This window comes from Juglans microcarpa x Juglans regia, chromosome 1D, assembly GCF_004785595.1.
Source record: "Juglans microcarpa x Juglans regia isolate MS1-56 chromosome 1D, Jm3101_v1.0, whole genome shotgun sequence".
Lineage (NCBI taxonomy): Eukaryota > Viridiplantae > Streptophyta > Magnoliopsida > Fagales > Juglandaceae > Juglans > Juglans microcarpa x Juglans regia.
Window position 1 is genome coordinate 19984962 of NC_054594.1, and position 19136 is coordinate 20004097.

The 19136-nt window shown below is 32.9% G+C and overlaps 1 protein-coding gene across 1 annotated transcript; it reads left to right on the plus strand.

The window, feature by feature from the left end:
- Positions 1-3785: 3785 nt before the first annotated feature.
- Positions 3786-4094, plus strand: LOC121239220 (secreted RxLR effector protein 161-like). Its single transcript, XM_041136436.1, has one exon. It carries the CDS (start codon positions 3786-3788, stop codon positions 4092-4094), a length of 309 nt encoding a protein of 102 aa, XP_040992370.1.
- The last annotated feature ends 15042 nt before the right edge of the window (positions 4095-19136 follow it).

Sequence of the window (19136 nt, forward strand, 5' to 3'; positions counted from 1 at the left end):
ATTATCGGAGTTGTCATATTGATCATGCTTTCGCTTAATAACATTATACTAAGATCCATACGGATAGTGAATTTACCCCGTCGGCAAACTATTATTTGGTTAGATGCTTAGGACGATAAAGATAAGAGTTAAGTGCTTGGCACATGGTGGCCTAGTCCTATCCTCTCTGTAGCAGGTCATTTTAAGTCCTTGTATTTAATCATTTTGTTTTTTCATGCATAAGAGCCTTCTATGTATCTTGGGATCTAGTATAGTGCATAGGAGTCTATTTTGAAATAGACTCTAGCATGGATATAATATTGTCTGTTTCTAATTCCAAATGCATAATAAATTTTGTTATATTCTCCTCAATTTATGGCAATGCAGCTCTGTCTCTCTTTGTCTGCCATCAAGAATGTAACAGGAACCAATTATGAAGATTGGTATGAGTCTCTCACAATTTGACTATCATGAATTTGGATTTTGTCTTGAGGGTCGATGCGCCTGTTGAGCCCACTAGTGAAAGTTCTGCAAATGAAAAGACTCATTATGAGCAGTGGGTGCATTCTAATAGGACTTGTTTCATGATTATGAAATATATTATTGACAAGTCAATCAGGCAAAGCATAGTGATACATATAGTGCTAAAGAATATCTTGATGCCATTGGGAAGAAGTTTACTAAGTTTGATAAGGCAGAAAATGGAACTCTAATGAAACTTCTCACTACCACAACCTATGATGGGGTTAGTGGAGTCCAAGAGCACATCATGAAACTCACTCATTTATTTAACAAGCTTAAAAAAAATGAAAGTTGAGTTAGTAGATAGCTTTCTTGTATGACAAGTACTTGAATCTTTGCCACCTCAGTTTGATGCACTCAAGACCACTTGCAATACTTAGAAAGATGAATGAAACTTGAATGAAATGACTGTTATTGTAACTCAAGAAGAGGAGATGATAAAAAAGGCCAAATCTCATACTGTTTTCATGGTAACTGTTGATAAAGAGAAGAAGAAGAAGTTCTTCAAGGGTAATAGTAGCAACTCCCGCAAGATGAAGAAATCTGGGAGACCTCCTCAGCAAGCTAGTGTAAGTGTTCCAAATGGGCCTAAGAATGAAGGTTTTAAGGGAATATGCAACTTCTGTCATTTGGTTGGGCACAAAAAGGTTGATTGTAGGAAATTTAAAGTTTGGTTAGACAAGAAATGTACATGCTCGCTACTAGTATGCTTTGAGTCTAATCTAGTCGATGTGTCCTTTGATACTTGGTGGCTAAATACTAGTACAATCATTCATACTATAAATTCTTTGCCGAAATTAAGGAACCACAGAAGATCAAATTGATATAGAATTATAAGTAAATATGAGCAATAGGGTGAAGGTTAAAGTTGAACATATTGGTACAGTCAGACTTCTTTTGGCTTCTAAGCATGTTTTGAACTTGTCTAATACTTTTTATACCTTCCATCAGAAGAAATTATATCTTTGTTTCTATTTTGGACAAATGTGGATATGTTTTTCATTTTAGAAATGGAAATGCTACAATCTTTTATGACTCAGTTGTAGTTGGTACTGCTACTTTATATGATTGTTTGTATAAAATTGACTTACTTCCTGTTTTAGATCCTACTTCTTCTAGTGTCTTTGTTGTGAATACAGTAACTGGTTCTAAACGTACTGGATCCAATGAAAACTTTTCCATGTTGTAGCACAAAAGATTGGGTCATATTTCTAGAGAAAGAATGGAGAAGTTGATTAAAGATGGCATTCTAGTTTATTTGAATTTTTCTGATTTTGAAACTTGTGTTGCCTGTATCAAATGGAAGCTTCCAGTGAAGACCAGAAAGCAAAAGATTAGCAGAAGTCTAGATATTCTAGATTTAATCCATACTGATATTTGTGGTCCCATTTCACCTACCGCTTTGTGAAATTGAGATACTTCATTACCTTTATTGATGATTATTCTTGCTATGGTTATATTGAGCTCACTCGAAAAAAATCAGACTCATTGGAAGCTTTTAAGGCTTTCAAGATTGCTGTGGAACTCTAGAAAAATAAGAAAATCAAAATGGTAAGATCAGATAGAGGTGAGTTTTATGAAAGATATGATGAAACTGGTAGAAATCCTAGACATTTTGCTAGATTTCTTGAGACATGTGATATCGAGGCTCAGTACACAATGCCTGGAACTCCAGAATAGAATGATATTGCAGAAAGAAGAAATTGTACTCTTATGGATATGGTGCAGTGTATGCTTAATCATTCCACTTTGCCTGAATTTTTGTGAGGTGAGACTTTGAAAACTGCTACATATATTTTGAATCAAGTGCTAAGTAAGTCGGTTCCAAAAACTCCTTATAAGTTATGGTCAGGTAAGAGGTCTAGTTTGCATCATTTCCGTGTTTGGGTCTGTAAAGCGGAAATAAGGCCTTATAATCCTCAACAGAAGAAACTTGATCCTAAGACCGTTACTGATTATTTTGTTGGCTATTGTGTGAAATCAAGAGGCTTTAGATTTTATTGCCCTTCAAATATTACTAGAGTTATTGAATCTAATCATTTTTTTTTGAGAATGTTAGTGACAGTGGGAGTTCCGCATCACGTGAAGTTGTATTTAGAGAAGAGCGTGTTGTTATACTTGTTCAGGTCACTCCTCTATTAGTGGCTGCACCACCATTGATAGAGGGAACTAGTACTATTGTTCAAGATCCTGTCGTTGACATTATAGTTGATGTTTATGTGGTGACTGATGATATTATTTTGAGGAGATCACAGAGAATTCATAGACCAGCAATTTCAGATGATTATATTGTCTATCTGTAAGATCATGAGTTTAATACTGGTATGTCTCTTGATCCAGCCTCTTTTAAGAAATCTATTGATAGTTCTCAATTTTCATGTTGCATAGATGGTATGCATGATGAGATGGCATCAATATGTCAAAACGGTGTATGAGACTTAGTTTAACTGCCATGTGGTTATAGGCCAATTGGTTGCAAATGGGTTTTTAAGACCAAGTATAATTTTGAAAGTTAGGTAGAAATGTATAAAACTAGGCTTGTTGCAAAGGGCTTTAACCAAAGAGAATACATTGATTATAAGGACAGTTTATCACCTATTTCTACCAATGGTTCTTTTCGGATTATTATGGCTTTGGTGGTTCATTTGATCTCGAGCTGCATCAAATGGATGTCAAGACATCTTTTCTTAATAGACATCTATTTGAGGATGTGTACATGATGCAACCAGATGGTTTCCAAGTGGAAGGAAAGGAACACATGGTGTGTAAGCTTAACATGTCCATTTATGGGCTTAAGCAAGCATTGAAACAATGATACTTAAATTTTGATGAGATTGTTACCTCTTGCGGTTTCAAGGAGAATCTTGTTGTTCAATGCATATATTTGAGGGTCAGTGGGAGTAAGTATATCTTTCTTGTTCTTTATGTTGATGATATATTACTCGGCTCTTGAGCTTCTGTTTGAGACAAAACGTATGTTGTCATCTCATTTTGATATGAATGACCTTGGTGAGGTCTTTTATGTTTTAGGCATCCAGATTTTTCGTGAGAGATCTAGATGTGTTCTTGGATTGTCTCAGAAAACCTGCATTGATTGAGTTTTAAGTAGGTTTAATATGCATTTTTGTTCTCATGAAAAACACCTATTGTTAAAGGTCATAAATTTTCTAAATCTCAATGCCCTTAGGATGATAGTGAGAGGACTCAAATGCAAACGGTTCCCCATTTATCAGTTGTGAGTAGTTTGTTGTATGCTCAAGTATGTACACGACCTGATATTGCTTATGTTGTTGGTGTACTTGAGTGATCCTGGTTTGACTCACCAGAAAGCTGCAAAGAAAGTACTTACGTATATGCAACGCACCAAAGATCTAGTACTTACATATTGGTGGTCTGACATTCTTGATGTAGTTGGATATTCTGATGCAGATTTTGCGGGTTGTTTAGATGACAGGATATCTACTTCTGGTTATGCTTTTATGATGACAGGAGGAGCTGTTTCTTGGAAAAGTGTCAAACAGACACTTACAACTTCCTCTACAATGGAGGCACAGTATGTAACTTGTTATGAGGCTACTTGTCAGGCTATATAGTTGCGAAACTTTATCTTGAGGCTAAGTGTTGTGAGTACTATTTTGGGGCCATTGAAGATATTTTGTGATAACTATACAACAATCGATTTCTCTCGAAACACTAAGAGCTTTTCTCGCTCCAAGCATATTGATATTAAGTATTTGTTTGTTAGAGAGAAAATAGCCGAGTCTTATATTTGTGTTGAGCATATTTTCACAGAGCATATGTTAGTTGACCCACTAACTAAAGGTTTAGTTTCAAAACTGTTTCAGGAGCATGTGACTCATTTGGGATTGTTAAATTCTTCTGTTGTATTTAGTTAGTGGGAATTATGTAATTATTGATTGTTTGATTATATTGTTTATGCTCATATTCTGTTTTAAATATAGCAATGTCAATGAATGTCTGGGTCACGTGCATTTTGGACAAAGCGATTGTTTATGTAATGAGACATTATATTTGATCTCATACTTGAGTCACGCTCATTTTGAACAGGGCGTACTTTATGTATTAAGACATGTTGATTAGTCTTGTATTTGGGTCACGCGCATATTGGACAAGGCAAAATTTGTGTATTGACATTTTGATTAGTCTCGTGCATGAGTCACGCGCATTCTGGACAAGGCGTACGTTATATATTGAGACATTTCGACTAGTCTCGTGCTTGAGTCACGCACATCATGAACAAAACATATTACCTAAAAGAGACAATCTGTTTAGTCTATGCCTGAGTTAGGTGGTTGTGAGTATAAGTTTGGTGTCATATATCATATCGGTATAGTCACCAGACTAGGTGCTGCAACTGCATTTTGGTCAAGGCCTATTGTTTTAAAGACATTCAGATTTGTCTCTAGGACTTCTTATGGAAACATGTGTTTGTCACTCTTTTGATTATTTCCATATTGAGCTTGAATCTCATCGTCCTGAGTTACGTGATTGCAATCATTAGTCATGTGTTGTATGCTTTGTCGGTATATCGTTCACTAGCTTGTACTTGAAGACACATTTTGAACAAGGCTTTCAGTTTTAGGATGTTTATTTGTATTTATGTTGTGATTAAATGTAATGATTTTCAAGTGGAAGATTGTTGTATTTATTTACAAATAATGAACTAATATTAACATTTAGTCATTGGGCCCATAATGGGATGAGGTATTTTAATAGACACATATGGAGGCCCCTACTCTCATCCCACTTAAAAATAGAACTAGCCCATTGAGTTCTATTGTCTTCTTGCTCTTTCTCTCATCTCTCTTAGGATAAGAAGGAAAATATAAGAAAATGGGTAGAAAATAGTTTTCTCCATATTAGAAAATTTTTCCTCTCTTTTGCAAGAACCCTAAAACTTCATGGAAAATCCATCACAAGCTATTGAATGTATGAACTCTCAATTTTATTGAACATATGCTTTGATTATGGGAAGAGATTATCACATTTTTTTATTCTAACATTTAGTCTAAGGCAACCTTATCAATTATCATTCCATGTGCATGAATCATTTGACATTGCCCGTGTGTAATGGACCCCTTCACTATTGTAAAGAACTAATGTAGTTCGAGATATGGACATTGAATACCGAAGTTGGCCTCCTTCCTAACTCACGGCTACTTCTTATAGAAGAATGAATCAGTTACATGAATCAGTTATGAAAACTACATAGACTTATAACAAGTTCAGCCATTCGATGACTTAAACAACAGCCATGAAACGACACTGTTCTATTTATTCTCACTTGCAACTAAACGATACAATTACAAACAGTTATGTTCAAAACAACCAACACTTAAACAAAACGCTGCGTCTTGATCTTTCTTCTATGCTTATGCGAAGACTTCAGCCCTTGTTGATGCAAACTTCAATCCTTATTCATGCTGGCCTTAATCTATGATCTTGTCCATCTTCCATAATTCCCAACCATAACATACTCTCTCTCATCAAAACACCTTGCCCACAAGGTGAAGAAATCTATCACGCAATGACCCATATGGCTCCCGCGCTGCATCATCAACACTAGCCCCCTTCCATTGAACCAACACATCAACTACTGCCCTGTTATGAACCTACCTCATTCTACGTTGCAAAATAGCCTCACGCTCAGAAGTCAATGCACCTTGCAAATCCACTAGAGGTAAAGAAGACAGTGGAGAGTGATGTTGACCCAATTTTTTCTTAAGGCAAGAAATATGAAAAAAATGGGTGCATAAAGCTGGTTGATGTAATTTCAGCTTACAAGCAACATGTCTCACTCTTTGAACAATTTGAAAATGTCCAAAGAAATGAGGAGAAAGCTTGAAATTTCTTCTAGCCACCAAAGATTGTTGCCTATAAGGCTGCAATCTCAAATAAACCCATCCCCTATAGCAAACTCCCTTTCAGTTCTTTTCTTGTCAGCTTGAAACTTCATCCTCTCTTGAGTAGTAGCCAAGTTACTCTTAAGAGTAGAAAGAATCTGATCTCGAGTCTTCAAGATCTCATCAACTGTTTGGTTAGTAGTTAAACCAGGTATATAAGACTGCAACTTTGTTGGGGGCCTACCATACACCACCTCAAAGGGAGTCAACTTAGTTGAAGTGTGAGGAGTGGAATTATACCACCATTTAGCCAGGGTCAACCAATCAAACTATAACCTAGGCCTATCCCCAGAAAAACTCCTCAAAAAACGCTCAATGCACTTATTGACTGCCTCAATTTGACCATCACTCTGAGGATGGTACACAAACGAGTTAAGTGTCACTTCTTGGAGTTTAAAGAGTTCCTTCCAAAAGGAACTAGTAAAAGTTGCTCCTCTATTAGAAACAATATTCTGAGGCATGCCATGTAACTTAAACACATTGTCAAAAAATAATGTTGCCACTTTAGATGTTGTAAATGGGTGCTTTAAGGCCATAAAGTGTGCATATTTAGATAATCTGTCAACAACAACGATGATGACAGAAAACCCTCTAAAGATAGGCAAGCCCTCAATGAAATCCATGGACAAATCTGTCCATGTATTTGCAAGTATTGGAAGAGGTTGTAAAAGACCAACATGGTAGACATGTTCCACCTTATTCCTTTGGCACAAATCACACTCCCTTATATACTGTTTCACTTCACGTTTAAGGTCATGCCAATAAAAGTCTTGCCTAACTCGATGCAATGACTTATGGAAACCAGAGTGTCCAGCAGATGGACTAGCATGGACAAAATGTAAAATTTTCAATTTCAACTCAGGGTTATCAGGTATATAAATTCTGTCATTTCTAAATAACAACCCATGCTTGATAGAAAATGTAGAAGAGGAAGGAGGAGAACCTCCTTGTAATGTTGTCAACTATTCTTGTGCCTTATGATTTGAAGCATAAGCTTGCTTCAATTCCTCCAACTAGATTGGAGTAGGAAATGAAATAGCAGTCATTGATGTTGTGTCATCTGAGCCTTCCTTCCTTGACAAAGCATCTGCTGCTTTGTTTTAAACTCCCTTCTTGTACTCAATTGTGAATTCCTAGCCTAACAACTTAGAAATCCACCTTTGTTGAGCATCTGTTCCCACCTTCTGTTCTAGGAAGTACTTTAAACTATGGTGATTAGTTCTAACAACAAAAGGAGCCCCTAACAAATAAGGCCTCCATTTTTTTTTTACAGTAATAACAAGTGCCAACAGCTCATTCTCATATGTGGAAAGCATCAAACTCTTACCCTTGAGACCTTGACTTAGAAAAGCCAATGGCCTTTGATCTTGCATCAAGATAGATCCTACTCCCACTTCACATGCATCACATTCTACTACGAACTGCTTATTAAAGTCAGGTAAGTATAAAACAGGAGGACTCGTGACTGCCTTCTTCAATTCTTCAAAGGCATTAGTTGCTGCCTTAGACCATTTAAAAGCTTTTTTTTCTTACAAAAGAGTTAAAGGTGCTGCTATTTGGCCATATCCACTAATAAACTTTCTGTAATATCCTGTTAATCCCAAAAAACCCTTAATGCTTTAAGAGTTTTTGGAATTGGCCAGGACACCATTGAATACAACTTCCTTGGATCAGCTCTTACACCACCTTTAGAGATTAAATGGCCAAGGTACTCAATTTCTAAACAAGCAAAGTGACATTTTGATCTCTTTGCAAACAATTGATTAGCCTCCAGTGTCTTCAAAATAGTAGCCAAATGAATTAGATGAGATGCCATGTCCTTACTATAGACACAAATGTCATAAAAAAACACTATGACAAATTGCCTAAGAAAAGACTTAAAAACCTCATTCATCAATGCTTGAAATGTTGAAGGAGCATTTGTAAGACCAAATGACATGACAAGGAACTCATAATCTCCCTCATGAGTCCTAAATGCAGTTTTTGGTACATCCTTATCCCTCATTCTAATCTGGTGATAATCATATCTCAAATCTAATTTAGAAAAAACTGTTGAGCCAAAGAGCTCATCCAATAACTCATCAACAACTGGTATTAGATACTTATATTTAACAGTAGCCTCATTAAGCACCCTATAATTGCATATTCTTCAAAACCCATCAGATTTCCTCACTAATAATACATGAGATGAAAATGGAGATTAATTGGGTCAATCACACCAAACTTGAGTAACTCAGACACAATATTCTCTATTTCTATTTTTTGAAAGTAAGGGTACCTGTTTGGTCTGACACTCACAGGTACATAATCCTTCTTAAGATTAATATGGTGATCTCGAGCTCTATGAGGAGGTAAAGTAGTAGGTTCATCAAAAACCTTTCCAAACCTCTGCAACAACTGCTATATTTGTGGGCAATAATCATTTTTATTCTTCATGACTTCCACAGCTATAAGCTGCAACCACACCCCCTTGGAGCCCACTTTAGAAATCATAGAAATTTCTTTATCATCTACTAAGCTAGCAGCAGAGGATGTGAGCCCTTTAAGATAAATCTTCCTTCCATGATAATCAAACTGCATTTTTAGATCTGTGAAATCTCAAAGTATTGGCCCTAATGTTGGGAGTTAGTAAGTGATGAGAGCCAACTAACTCCCAAGACTACATCACACCCCCCAAGAGTCAATGAAAAAAAATCAGTAACAAATCTGGTGCCTTGTATTTAAATGCCAACCCCAGTAGCTTTACCACTACTATTCAAAATCTCACCATTAGCCACCCTGACCTGCATAGCTTGCCCTTACAGTACCTCCAACCTACATTTGCTCATTAGTGCAGTATCCACAAAATTGTGGATGCTGTCAAAGTCAATTAATATCACTGCCTTCTTTTTATTAATATGCCCCACCACTCACATAGTTTTAGTACTCAGAGATCCAACCATAGCTTGCAAGGAAATGGAAGCTATGTCTGCAGATTCAGGTTCCTTATGTATCTCTTCCACAATTAATTCTTTCTCATTTGTATTGACACTACTTTCACCCATATCCATTCCATCTAACACATAAACTCTTGGCCTACTGCACTTATGGCCTGATTGTCATTTCTCATCACAAAAATAACATAAACCTTTCTTTCTTCTCTCTTGCATATGAGACTCATCTATTTTTTGGTAAGGCAACTTAACAGTAGGCACCTTAGAGTTTCCCAAAACAGAAGCCCCCATGTTCGACTGTTGAGAATCACTAGAATCACCTTTCCATGACCTCTTTGTACTCCAAACATATTGCTCTTGGATTTTTGCTAATCCAAATGCATCATTTAAGGAAGAGGGATTCAACATCCTTATTGGCAATCTAACCTCATCTTTTAAGCCACTTAAAAAATAACTTAATTTACTTTTTTCAGAAATGCCTTTAATAAGATTGGAAAGCAATTCAAAATCAGTCTTATAAGCAGTAATAGAATGAATCTATTTTAAGCGTGCCAATGCCTCCATAGGATCATCATAAGCAGATGAACCAAATCGAACTTGCACTGCCTGAATGAATTCTTTCCAAGAATGAAAGATTCCAAACTCACTTGCATCCTAGAACCACAACAAGGCATCATCGTCCATGTGGAATGAAGCCAAAAAAATCCTCTGACCAGGAGGCACTTGATGATACAGAAAATACTGATTTGCTCGATAAATCCAAGTTGTAGGATCTTTTCCACCAAATCTTGAAAAATCCAGCTTGATTGGCCTCATATTAGATCTGTCACCCATGTTTTTGCAATAAATTCTATCGTACCATCGTCTGTTTCGCCATCTCTCAATTAATGAAAACCTTGCCCATTTCTTGCATTCTGCGCATTATCTTCCAACTGAGGATTGCAAGAAGGCTTCAAAATATGCTGCAGCAATTCAACAAACTTTCTATCCTGAGTCTCCCTTTCCAACCTTGTTGTTTCTTGCTGCTGAGCCAGGATCGCAATAGCATCCTCGATCTGCTTCTGTTGCAGTTCTTGCTGTTGTCGCAAATGATTCACAGAATCAAGGATCTGTGCATATGATCTCGTTCCTTCCGCCATCACTGACAACTGATACCAATTGTAATGGACCCCTTCATGATTGTAAAGAATTGATGTAGTTCGAGGACATCACCCTCCAAGAACTCTCCAAGAAGTGAAGAGAGAAAGAGATAGAGAGAGAGAGAGAATTTATGGACACTAAATACTGAAGTTGGCCTCCTTTCCAACTCACGGCTATTTCTTATAGAAGAATGAATCAGTTACATGAATCAGTTATGAAAAACTGCACAGACTTATAACAAGTTCAACCATTTGATGACTTAAACGACAGGCATGAAACGGCACCGTTCTATTTATTCTCACTTACAACTAAACGACACAATTACAAACAGTTATGTTCAAAACAACCAACACTTAAACAAAACATTGCGCCTTGATCTTTTTTCTATGCTTGTTCGAAGACTTCAGCCCTTGTTCATGCAGACTTCAGTCCTTATTCATGTTGGCCTCGATCTATGATCTCGTCCATCTTCCATAATTCCCAACCCGTAACACCATGCTTAGGTTAACTTCGTCAAAGTTCTAATAAGTTGATCGGATTGACAATGAATAGGGATATAGAAACCATTATTCATTGAAATTAAAAATACAAGTCCATATGATTGAAGTTGGAAATGAGTTTCTCTATGTCTCAAGCGCTGATGATGTTGAATGAGATCCATGAATTCAAGGGTCCACTCATGAATCACGGATACATGGGAGGTTTAATCAATTTTTTCATATTTTTGAAGTCAATAACATGGCCAACATTTCAATCTCCTTCAGATTTTCAATGATCATGTATTAGCCATGCCTTCGTAATGTATTTAAATGTTTCACATTTTCAAGACGTGAAGCCCATGCACAATTGCAGCTTGTGCTAGAAGCACTCCATTGTATACAATACTTTAGTGTATAAAAGGGAGTATGACAGAACATAAGTAACTAGGAGAACAATTTCTCAACTTAAGCTGAGAAAGAGATCCTTATTAAAACAATATTACAAGCAATTCTTACTTATACTGTGAATGTATTTAAGCTTTCGAGGAGCATATGCAAGAAACTTAACTCTATACTTTCCAAATTATAGTGGAGAAACAAAGAAAGAGATAAGAGAATACAACAGAGGAGTTGAGATAAGATGAAAATGCAAAAAACAAGATGAGGACTGGGATTCATATATTTGGAGAGTTTTAATTTAGCCTTGATTACAAAACAAGGAGGGAGGATACTCAAAACCCCAATTCAATAGATGCACAAGTTTTTAGAGATATTTGTTCTCATTAAGGCTGCGTTTGAATATTGAATTGAGTTGAGTTAAGATGATAAAATATTGTTAGAATATTATTTTTTAATATTATTATTATTTTGAGATTTGAAAAAGTTGAATTGTTTATTATATTTTGTATTGAAATTTAAAAAAATTGTAATAATGAATTGAAATGAGTTGACATGAGTTTGATAACCAAATGAAGATGTCCTTGGGATACAGGTAAAATGTTTTCATCTATTTTCTTGTTAGGCTAAGATCATTTTTACAAAGGTTGACCAATGGCAAATTAACATCCCATCGTATAGTTGGAACTTGGTGCATTGTGTAATTACTTGGGAGGGCACACCCTCCACTCTTCAGCACATCAATCGGAATATATAACTTTCTATATAGCTAAATAAATTTTTAATTTCAACGTATGCAATCAATGATTCCCTTAACTTTCGCGAAAAACCACGTCTCTCGCCAACTTTCAATGCTAACTTTCAATAAAAAGCAATGTCTAGCACTCTATTCTACTAGTACTAACGATGAAAACGTTCAAAGCTCAATTGCGGTGCTTGTTTTTTCAATTCTCACATCAGAAGCTACTCTATAAGTGAGTATTTAAAGTGCAATTAATATCTTTTGAAAAAGAAGATAAACCAATTGTTTTAGCATAATTTCTTTTTATAAGAAATAGGGATTCACGGCCGATGAAGGAAAATGAAAACCAAGCTGAGGTGGAATCAATTATATACGAGAATACTTATTTTTATTTATAATAAGTAAATATGAAGGCTCGGAAGATATTACCATCAAGAAGATAGTAAAAAAAAAAAGTGATTGAATAGAAAATATTAGCATTAAAAAAAGAACGTTGATCAATAAGAAAAGAAATATAATCGTTAGAGAAATTAATGATTATCGTACAGATAAAAAATACGACTAGATCCCGTTTTGATAGTGAGATGAGATGAGAAGAAATGATTTTAGTCTTTAGATAAAAGTTAAAAGTTGAAAAAAATATTATTAAAATATTAATTTTTAATATTATTATTGTTTTAAAATTTTAAAAAAATTGAATTATTTATTCTATTTTCTTCTGAAATTTATAAATTATAATGATTAAATAAGATTGGATAAAACCATTTTTGTATTCAAACGAAACATTAAAAATGGGTAGTTAGTGCAAATAGTTAAACAGTCAATTTTTTCAAATCCTAAATTAATTTTTTCAAATCTCAACACAATAATAATTTTGATATCATTATGAGATCAAGATTTATAAAAAAAAAAAACACATCATTTAAAATCATGAAGCTACTGCTTTTAAAATAATAGTTGGCACATCAACATAATCGAAATACATAACTTTCTATATACCTAAATAATTTTTTCATTTTCAATATATGCAATCAATGATTTTGACTTTCACGAAAAACCACGTCTCTCGCCAACTTTCAATGCCAACTTTCAATAAAAAGCAATTTCTAACACTCTATTCTACCAGTACTAACCAAAGTTTTAAAAATCGTTTCGTACCGGCCGCTACGGCCTATATTTGCCGTACCGGCTACTGGGCCGGTACAGATACTACCTGTATTTCGTACAGGCTTAAATACCGGCCGTACCGGCCGATATTTCGGCCTTCATTTTTTTTTCATTTTTTCAAACTACAAGTTCATTTTTTAACTCCCAATTTAGACTAGACTATTTATAATTTATATATATATGTATTTATATATAATTTATTCATATATAAACTATTATTTTAGAATATAATTGTTATATATATTTATATATATAATTTATTCATATATCGACAATCCCGAAACGGTACACGAAACAATATCGGTATCGAAATATTCGTTCTAGTGTCTTGACCGGTACGCCATCCGGTACGGTATTCAAAACATTAATACTAACGATAAAAACGTTCAAAGCTCAATTGCGGTGCTTGTTTTTTCAATTCTCACATCAGAAGCTACTCTATAAGTGAGTATTTAAAGTGTAATTAATATCTTTTGAAAAAGAAGATAAACCAATTGTTTTAGCATAATTTCTTTTTATAAGAAATAGAGATTCACGGCCGAGGAAGGAAAATGAAAACCAAGCTGAGGTGGAATCAATTATATACGAGAAGACTTATTTTTATTTATAATAAGTAAATATGAAGGCTCGGAAGATATTACCATTAAGAAGATAGTAAAAAAAAAAAAAAAGTGATTGAATAGAAAATATTAGCATTAAAAAAAGAACGTTGATAGATAAGAAAAGAAATATAATCGTTAGAGAAATTAATGATTATCGTTCAGATAAAAAATACGACTAAGTCCCATTTTGATAGTGAGATGAGATGAGAATAAATGATTTTAATATTTAGATAAAAGTTGAAAGTTGAAAAAAAATATTATTAAAATATTAATTTTTAATATTATTATTGTTTTAAAATTTTAAAAAAATTGAATTATTTATTCTATTTTCTTCTGAAATTTATAAAATTATAATGATTAAATGAGATTAGATAACACCATTTTTGTATTCAAACGAAACATTAAAAATGGGTAGTTAGTGCAAATAGTTAAGCAGTCAATTTTTTCAAATCCTAAATTAATTTTTTCAAATCTCAACACAATAATAATTTTGATATCATTATGAGATCAAGATTTATAAAAAAAAACACATCATTTAAAATCATAAAGCTACTGCTTTTAAAATAATAGTTGGCACATCAACATAATCGAAATACATAACTTTCTATATACCTAAATAATTTTTTCATTTTCAATATATGCAATCAATGATTTTGACTTTCACGAAAAATCACGTCTCTCGCCAACTTTCAATGCCAACTTTCAATAAAAAGCAATGTCTAGCACTCTATTCTACCAGTACTAACCAAAGTTTTAAAAATCGTTTCGTACCGGCCGGTACAACTGATATTTATCGTACCAGTTACTGGGCTGGTACAAATACTACTTGTATTTCGTACCGGCTTAAATACGGGCCGTACCGACCGGTACCGGCCATTTCGGCCTAAATTTCAGCCTGTACCGGCTGATATTTTGGCCTTCATTTTTTTTTCTATTTTTTCAAACTACAAGTTCATTTTTTAACTCCCAATTTAGATTAGACTATTTATAATTTATATATATGTATGTATTTATATATAATTTATTCATATATAAACTATTATTTTAGAATATAATTGTTATATATATTTATATATATAATTTATTCATATATCGACTATCTCGAAACGGTACACGAAACGGTATCGATATTGAAATATTTGGTTTCAATATCTTGATCAATACGCCATTCGATACGGTATTCAAAACATTGGTACTAACGATAAAAACGTTCAAAGCTCAATTGCGGTGCTTGTTTTTTCAATTCTCACATCAGAAGCTACTCTATAAGTGAGTATTTTAAGTGCAATTAATATCTTTTGAAAAAGAAGATAAACCAATTGTTTTAGCATAATTTCTTTTTATAAGAAATAGGGATTCACGGCCGATGAAGGAAAATGAAAACCAAGCTGAGGTGGAATCAATTATATATGAGAAGACTTATTTTTATTTATAATATATGAGAAGACTTATTTTTACCATTAAGAAGATAGTAAAAAAAATATGATTGGTAGAAAATATTTACATTAAAAATAGAACGTTGAAAAATATGATCGTTAAGAAAAGAAATATAATTGTTAGAAAAATTAATAATCGTTGAACAGTTAAACAATACGACTAAGGTTTCATTTGAATAATGAGATGAGATAAGATGAGATAGTTTTAGTTTGTAGATAAAAGTTAAAAATTGAATAAAATATTATTAGAATTATTTTTTAATATTATTATTATTTTAAGATTTAAAAAATTAGAATTGTTTATTTTATTTTGTGTTAAAATTTATAAAATTGTAATAATTAAATGAGATAAGATAAAATCATTTCTATATTCAAATGATGTATTAAAAATAAGTAGTTAGTGCAAATAGTTGAGCAGTAAACAAGTGATTTTTTTTTATTTATTATTAGCTAAAATCGAGAAGGCTGTTGAAGAAGCTATTTAAAAAAATCATAAAATTGTTTTCTTAAAAAAATAAAAAAATTATTGAATTAGAATTGCCCAATTTTAGGTGTGATGATTCGTTACCCTAGTGGCTCCGTTGTCGTTAACTTCACGTTTATTTTCATGAATAGACGTTAGAGTTGACCCAGAGATGCTGGGCTTGGATCGTGCTAGGAAGATTCGGCGGAAGCATCTCGCTCTAAAATATTGTACCTTTTTTAAAATATTAATTTATCATTAATATAAATATATCACATATTTTATTTAGTGTAATGGTTGATAAGTTTTGGAATGTTCAGTCTTGTGTATTTGTTTTGAAAAAAAAGTAAGAGTCGGAATTATTATTAAAAAAATAATTTTTTTTTATGTAATCCTAAATGTATCCACTTTTTTCAATATGAGTACACGGATGCTGCACACTCAAAAACTGCAAATATTATTTTTTATTAATTTTTTTTTCTAATACTAAAACAGGTCACTAATGTGCAATAAGAGAGGACCCAATATGGAATATTACCTTATTGCCTTGCATATGGAATATTATAAATCATAAAATTATTTAGTGCACTATGCTAATTATACTAAAATCTTGCTTTTAATGAAGGATAAAGATAATTTCACTAATGTATTTTGACCTCTCATCGGATTTAATTATTTATACTATAGAGAATCGTAAAAGAGAAGTGTTCGGTTTACTAAGAGATTTTATAATAGGAAAGCTCACAATCTACTTTATAAAAAAAAGTATTTTAGAATAAATAATTCTATTTGAAAACCTTTATACCATACACTATCTACCTGTCATAATTTGATTTGAAAGATAAATTTTAAAATTTGAATATTGCAATCAAATTAGAGAAACACTACTTTGCCCTCCCATTTGTACCGCTCAATTTGACCGCTTGGCAAATTTTTTTTTTTTTTTTACTTAGTAGAAAGTGATTTTAAGTGTATTGGTGTATTTTTTTATTTTTTTAAAAATATTTAAATGTATTAAAAAAATGTGAAAAAAAAGAAAAAAAAAATGCTGGGCGTACCTGCCCAGAGGTAAGAGTGGGCGGCATAATAGCCCCACTCATCAAATTATGTCAAGTGGATAGTGTGTACTGTAAAAACCTTCAAATCTTTTAGAATTTAATGTATCACAATAAATTACATTACTTTATGAATTTACTTCTTGATGAGCAACTCCATAGTAATGTGGGGGTAAAAGCTAATAGTCCTGTACAGAATTGGTTGAGCTTGGATGAAGATTTTTTGGATACGTGTGGGAAACTAATAATGAAATTATTATGGCTCAAAATGATGTACTAGTCTTTGAAGATCAATTTGGAAATCCAAGAAAGGTAAATCAAGGAGCTAGAGAGCAATTAAATGATTTCCATTAGGCTCAGATCCCTCGACATGGAAAGCAAAATACAAATGTGAATGAGAGAGGCATGGCTAGATGGAGAAAACTAGAAGAATGTGTAGCGAAAGCAAATTGGGATGTAGCCATTGATATAAAGTCAATGAAAATGAGTATTGGAGTCATAATCAGAGACTCGATGAGTGATATACCAGCGTCTTTATGCTCAAACTTAGGTTGCATTTGAATGTTGAACTGAATTGAGTTGAGTTGAGTTGATATGATAAAATATTGTTAGAATATTTTTTTTTATTATTATTATTTTGAGATTTGAAAAAGTTGAATTGTTTATTATATTTTGTGTTGAAATTTGAAAAAGTTGTAATGATGAGTTGAGATAAATTGAAATGAATTTATGATCCAAACGTACCCTAAGGTATGTGCTGCTCACCTTAAGTGCTACACCCCTTACAATTCAAGCAAGTGCACTTTGGAAGGCAATGGGATTTTGTAGAGAACTAGGCTTCACAAAAATGGTTTTTGGATGAGATACTCAAGCCGTCATATTAATAGATATGTCATTTATAGTGAAGAAGAGAATTGGTCATGGTATAGGCAAATAATAGATGACACCATAGAGAAATTAAAAGGGATGCCAAATTGGAGGGTTCAATTTATTTACAAAGAGGCAAACATGACAGAAGTTCATTAGTTAGCAAAACTAGCCATCTTAAATGATGATGAACGAAGAAGACTCCATTCATAGCTCTATGATGCTGGAAGAGCTTTGTAATGTTGGATTTTTAATGAATGAAAGTGATTTAGATTTTAAAAATAATTTTGTAAATTTACTTTTATAAGATCCAAACATTCTCATCATAACATTCTCTTCAATAGTTTTTAGATAATAGCACATATCAAGGTCATATAAATTAGGGACTTGGGAGATTTTGAGGAGTTGAGAGTATCTTGTTATCTATAATTCTTTTGAGAAATGTTATATTGAAGCCTTACACCACACACTTTTACCTAATAAAAATGTGATTTTTTATTTTTGCCATTTTTTTTAAACATACATATTTAAACATTAAAATAGAAATGTAAAAATGACAAATCATATATTGATTAAGTAGAAATATGTGTGGTGTAAAGCTTCTATATAGAGTTTCTATATTCTTTTTTTAAGAAGATATTTTTAGCATAATTTTTTTGAGAAGACACTTATCAATTTTTTTTTTTAAGAAGATTAATTGCTCTGATTGAGTGGAAAAACTTCATATCACACTAATAACTGTCATCACACTCCCTTAGGGTAATATGGGGAGACAATTTGAAAGCAATAATTTTGTTTTTAAGTAATTATTTTAATTATTATAAACGTTTTTGCAGATGTTTATGATCATAAATAATTAAATAAAAAATAATTTTATTTGGAGGCTTTTACACCACACACCATTTATTTGGTATAATTTGATTAAGAAGATAAATTTTAAAAATTGAATTTTATAAATCAAATTATGTCATATTAATGGTGTGTGATGTAAAGACTTTCAAATAACACTATTCTTAAATAAATAAGAAAAATGCTTAGTACACGGATAAAATGTACTAATTAGTGTTTTTTTGGTATTTAAAAAAAAAACACACATAATTTTTAAAAAATAACATGACCAGTACACCTTTCTAAACCGATCGGTAGGTGTATCACTGCCCAATAAATAATAAAAAAGGAAAATTTTTTATTGCAGCCTACTGTGTACTGCAGCGCAGCACACCATGTGTTGAGTTTAAAAAAAAAAAAAATCTCACATAAAGTGTACGGAGAGAGCGCAGCTGATGAACAGAATATCCCAATAAAGAATCCCTTAACTAGGTGCTGAGATAATGAAAGTGTATTTTGTTTAAAATAAAAACTACATCCCTATTTTTTAATCACCTTAATTTTTTTTATTTTTTATTTTTATGTTAAAGTGTTTAAGGCTAT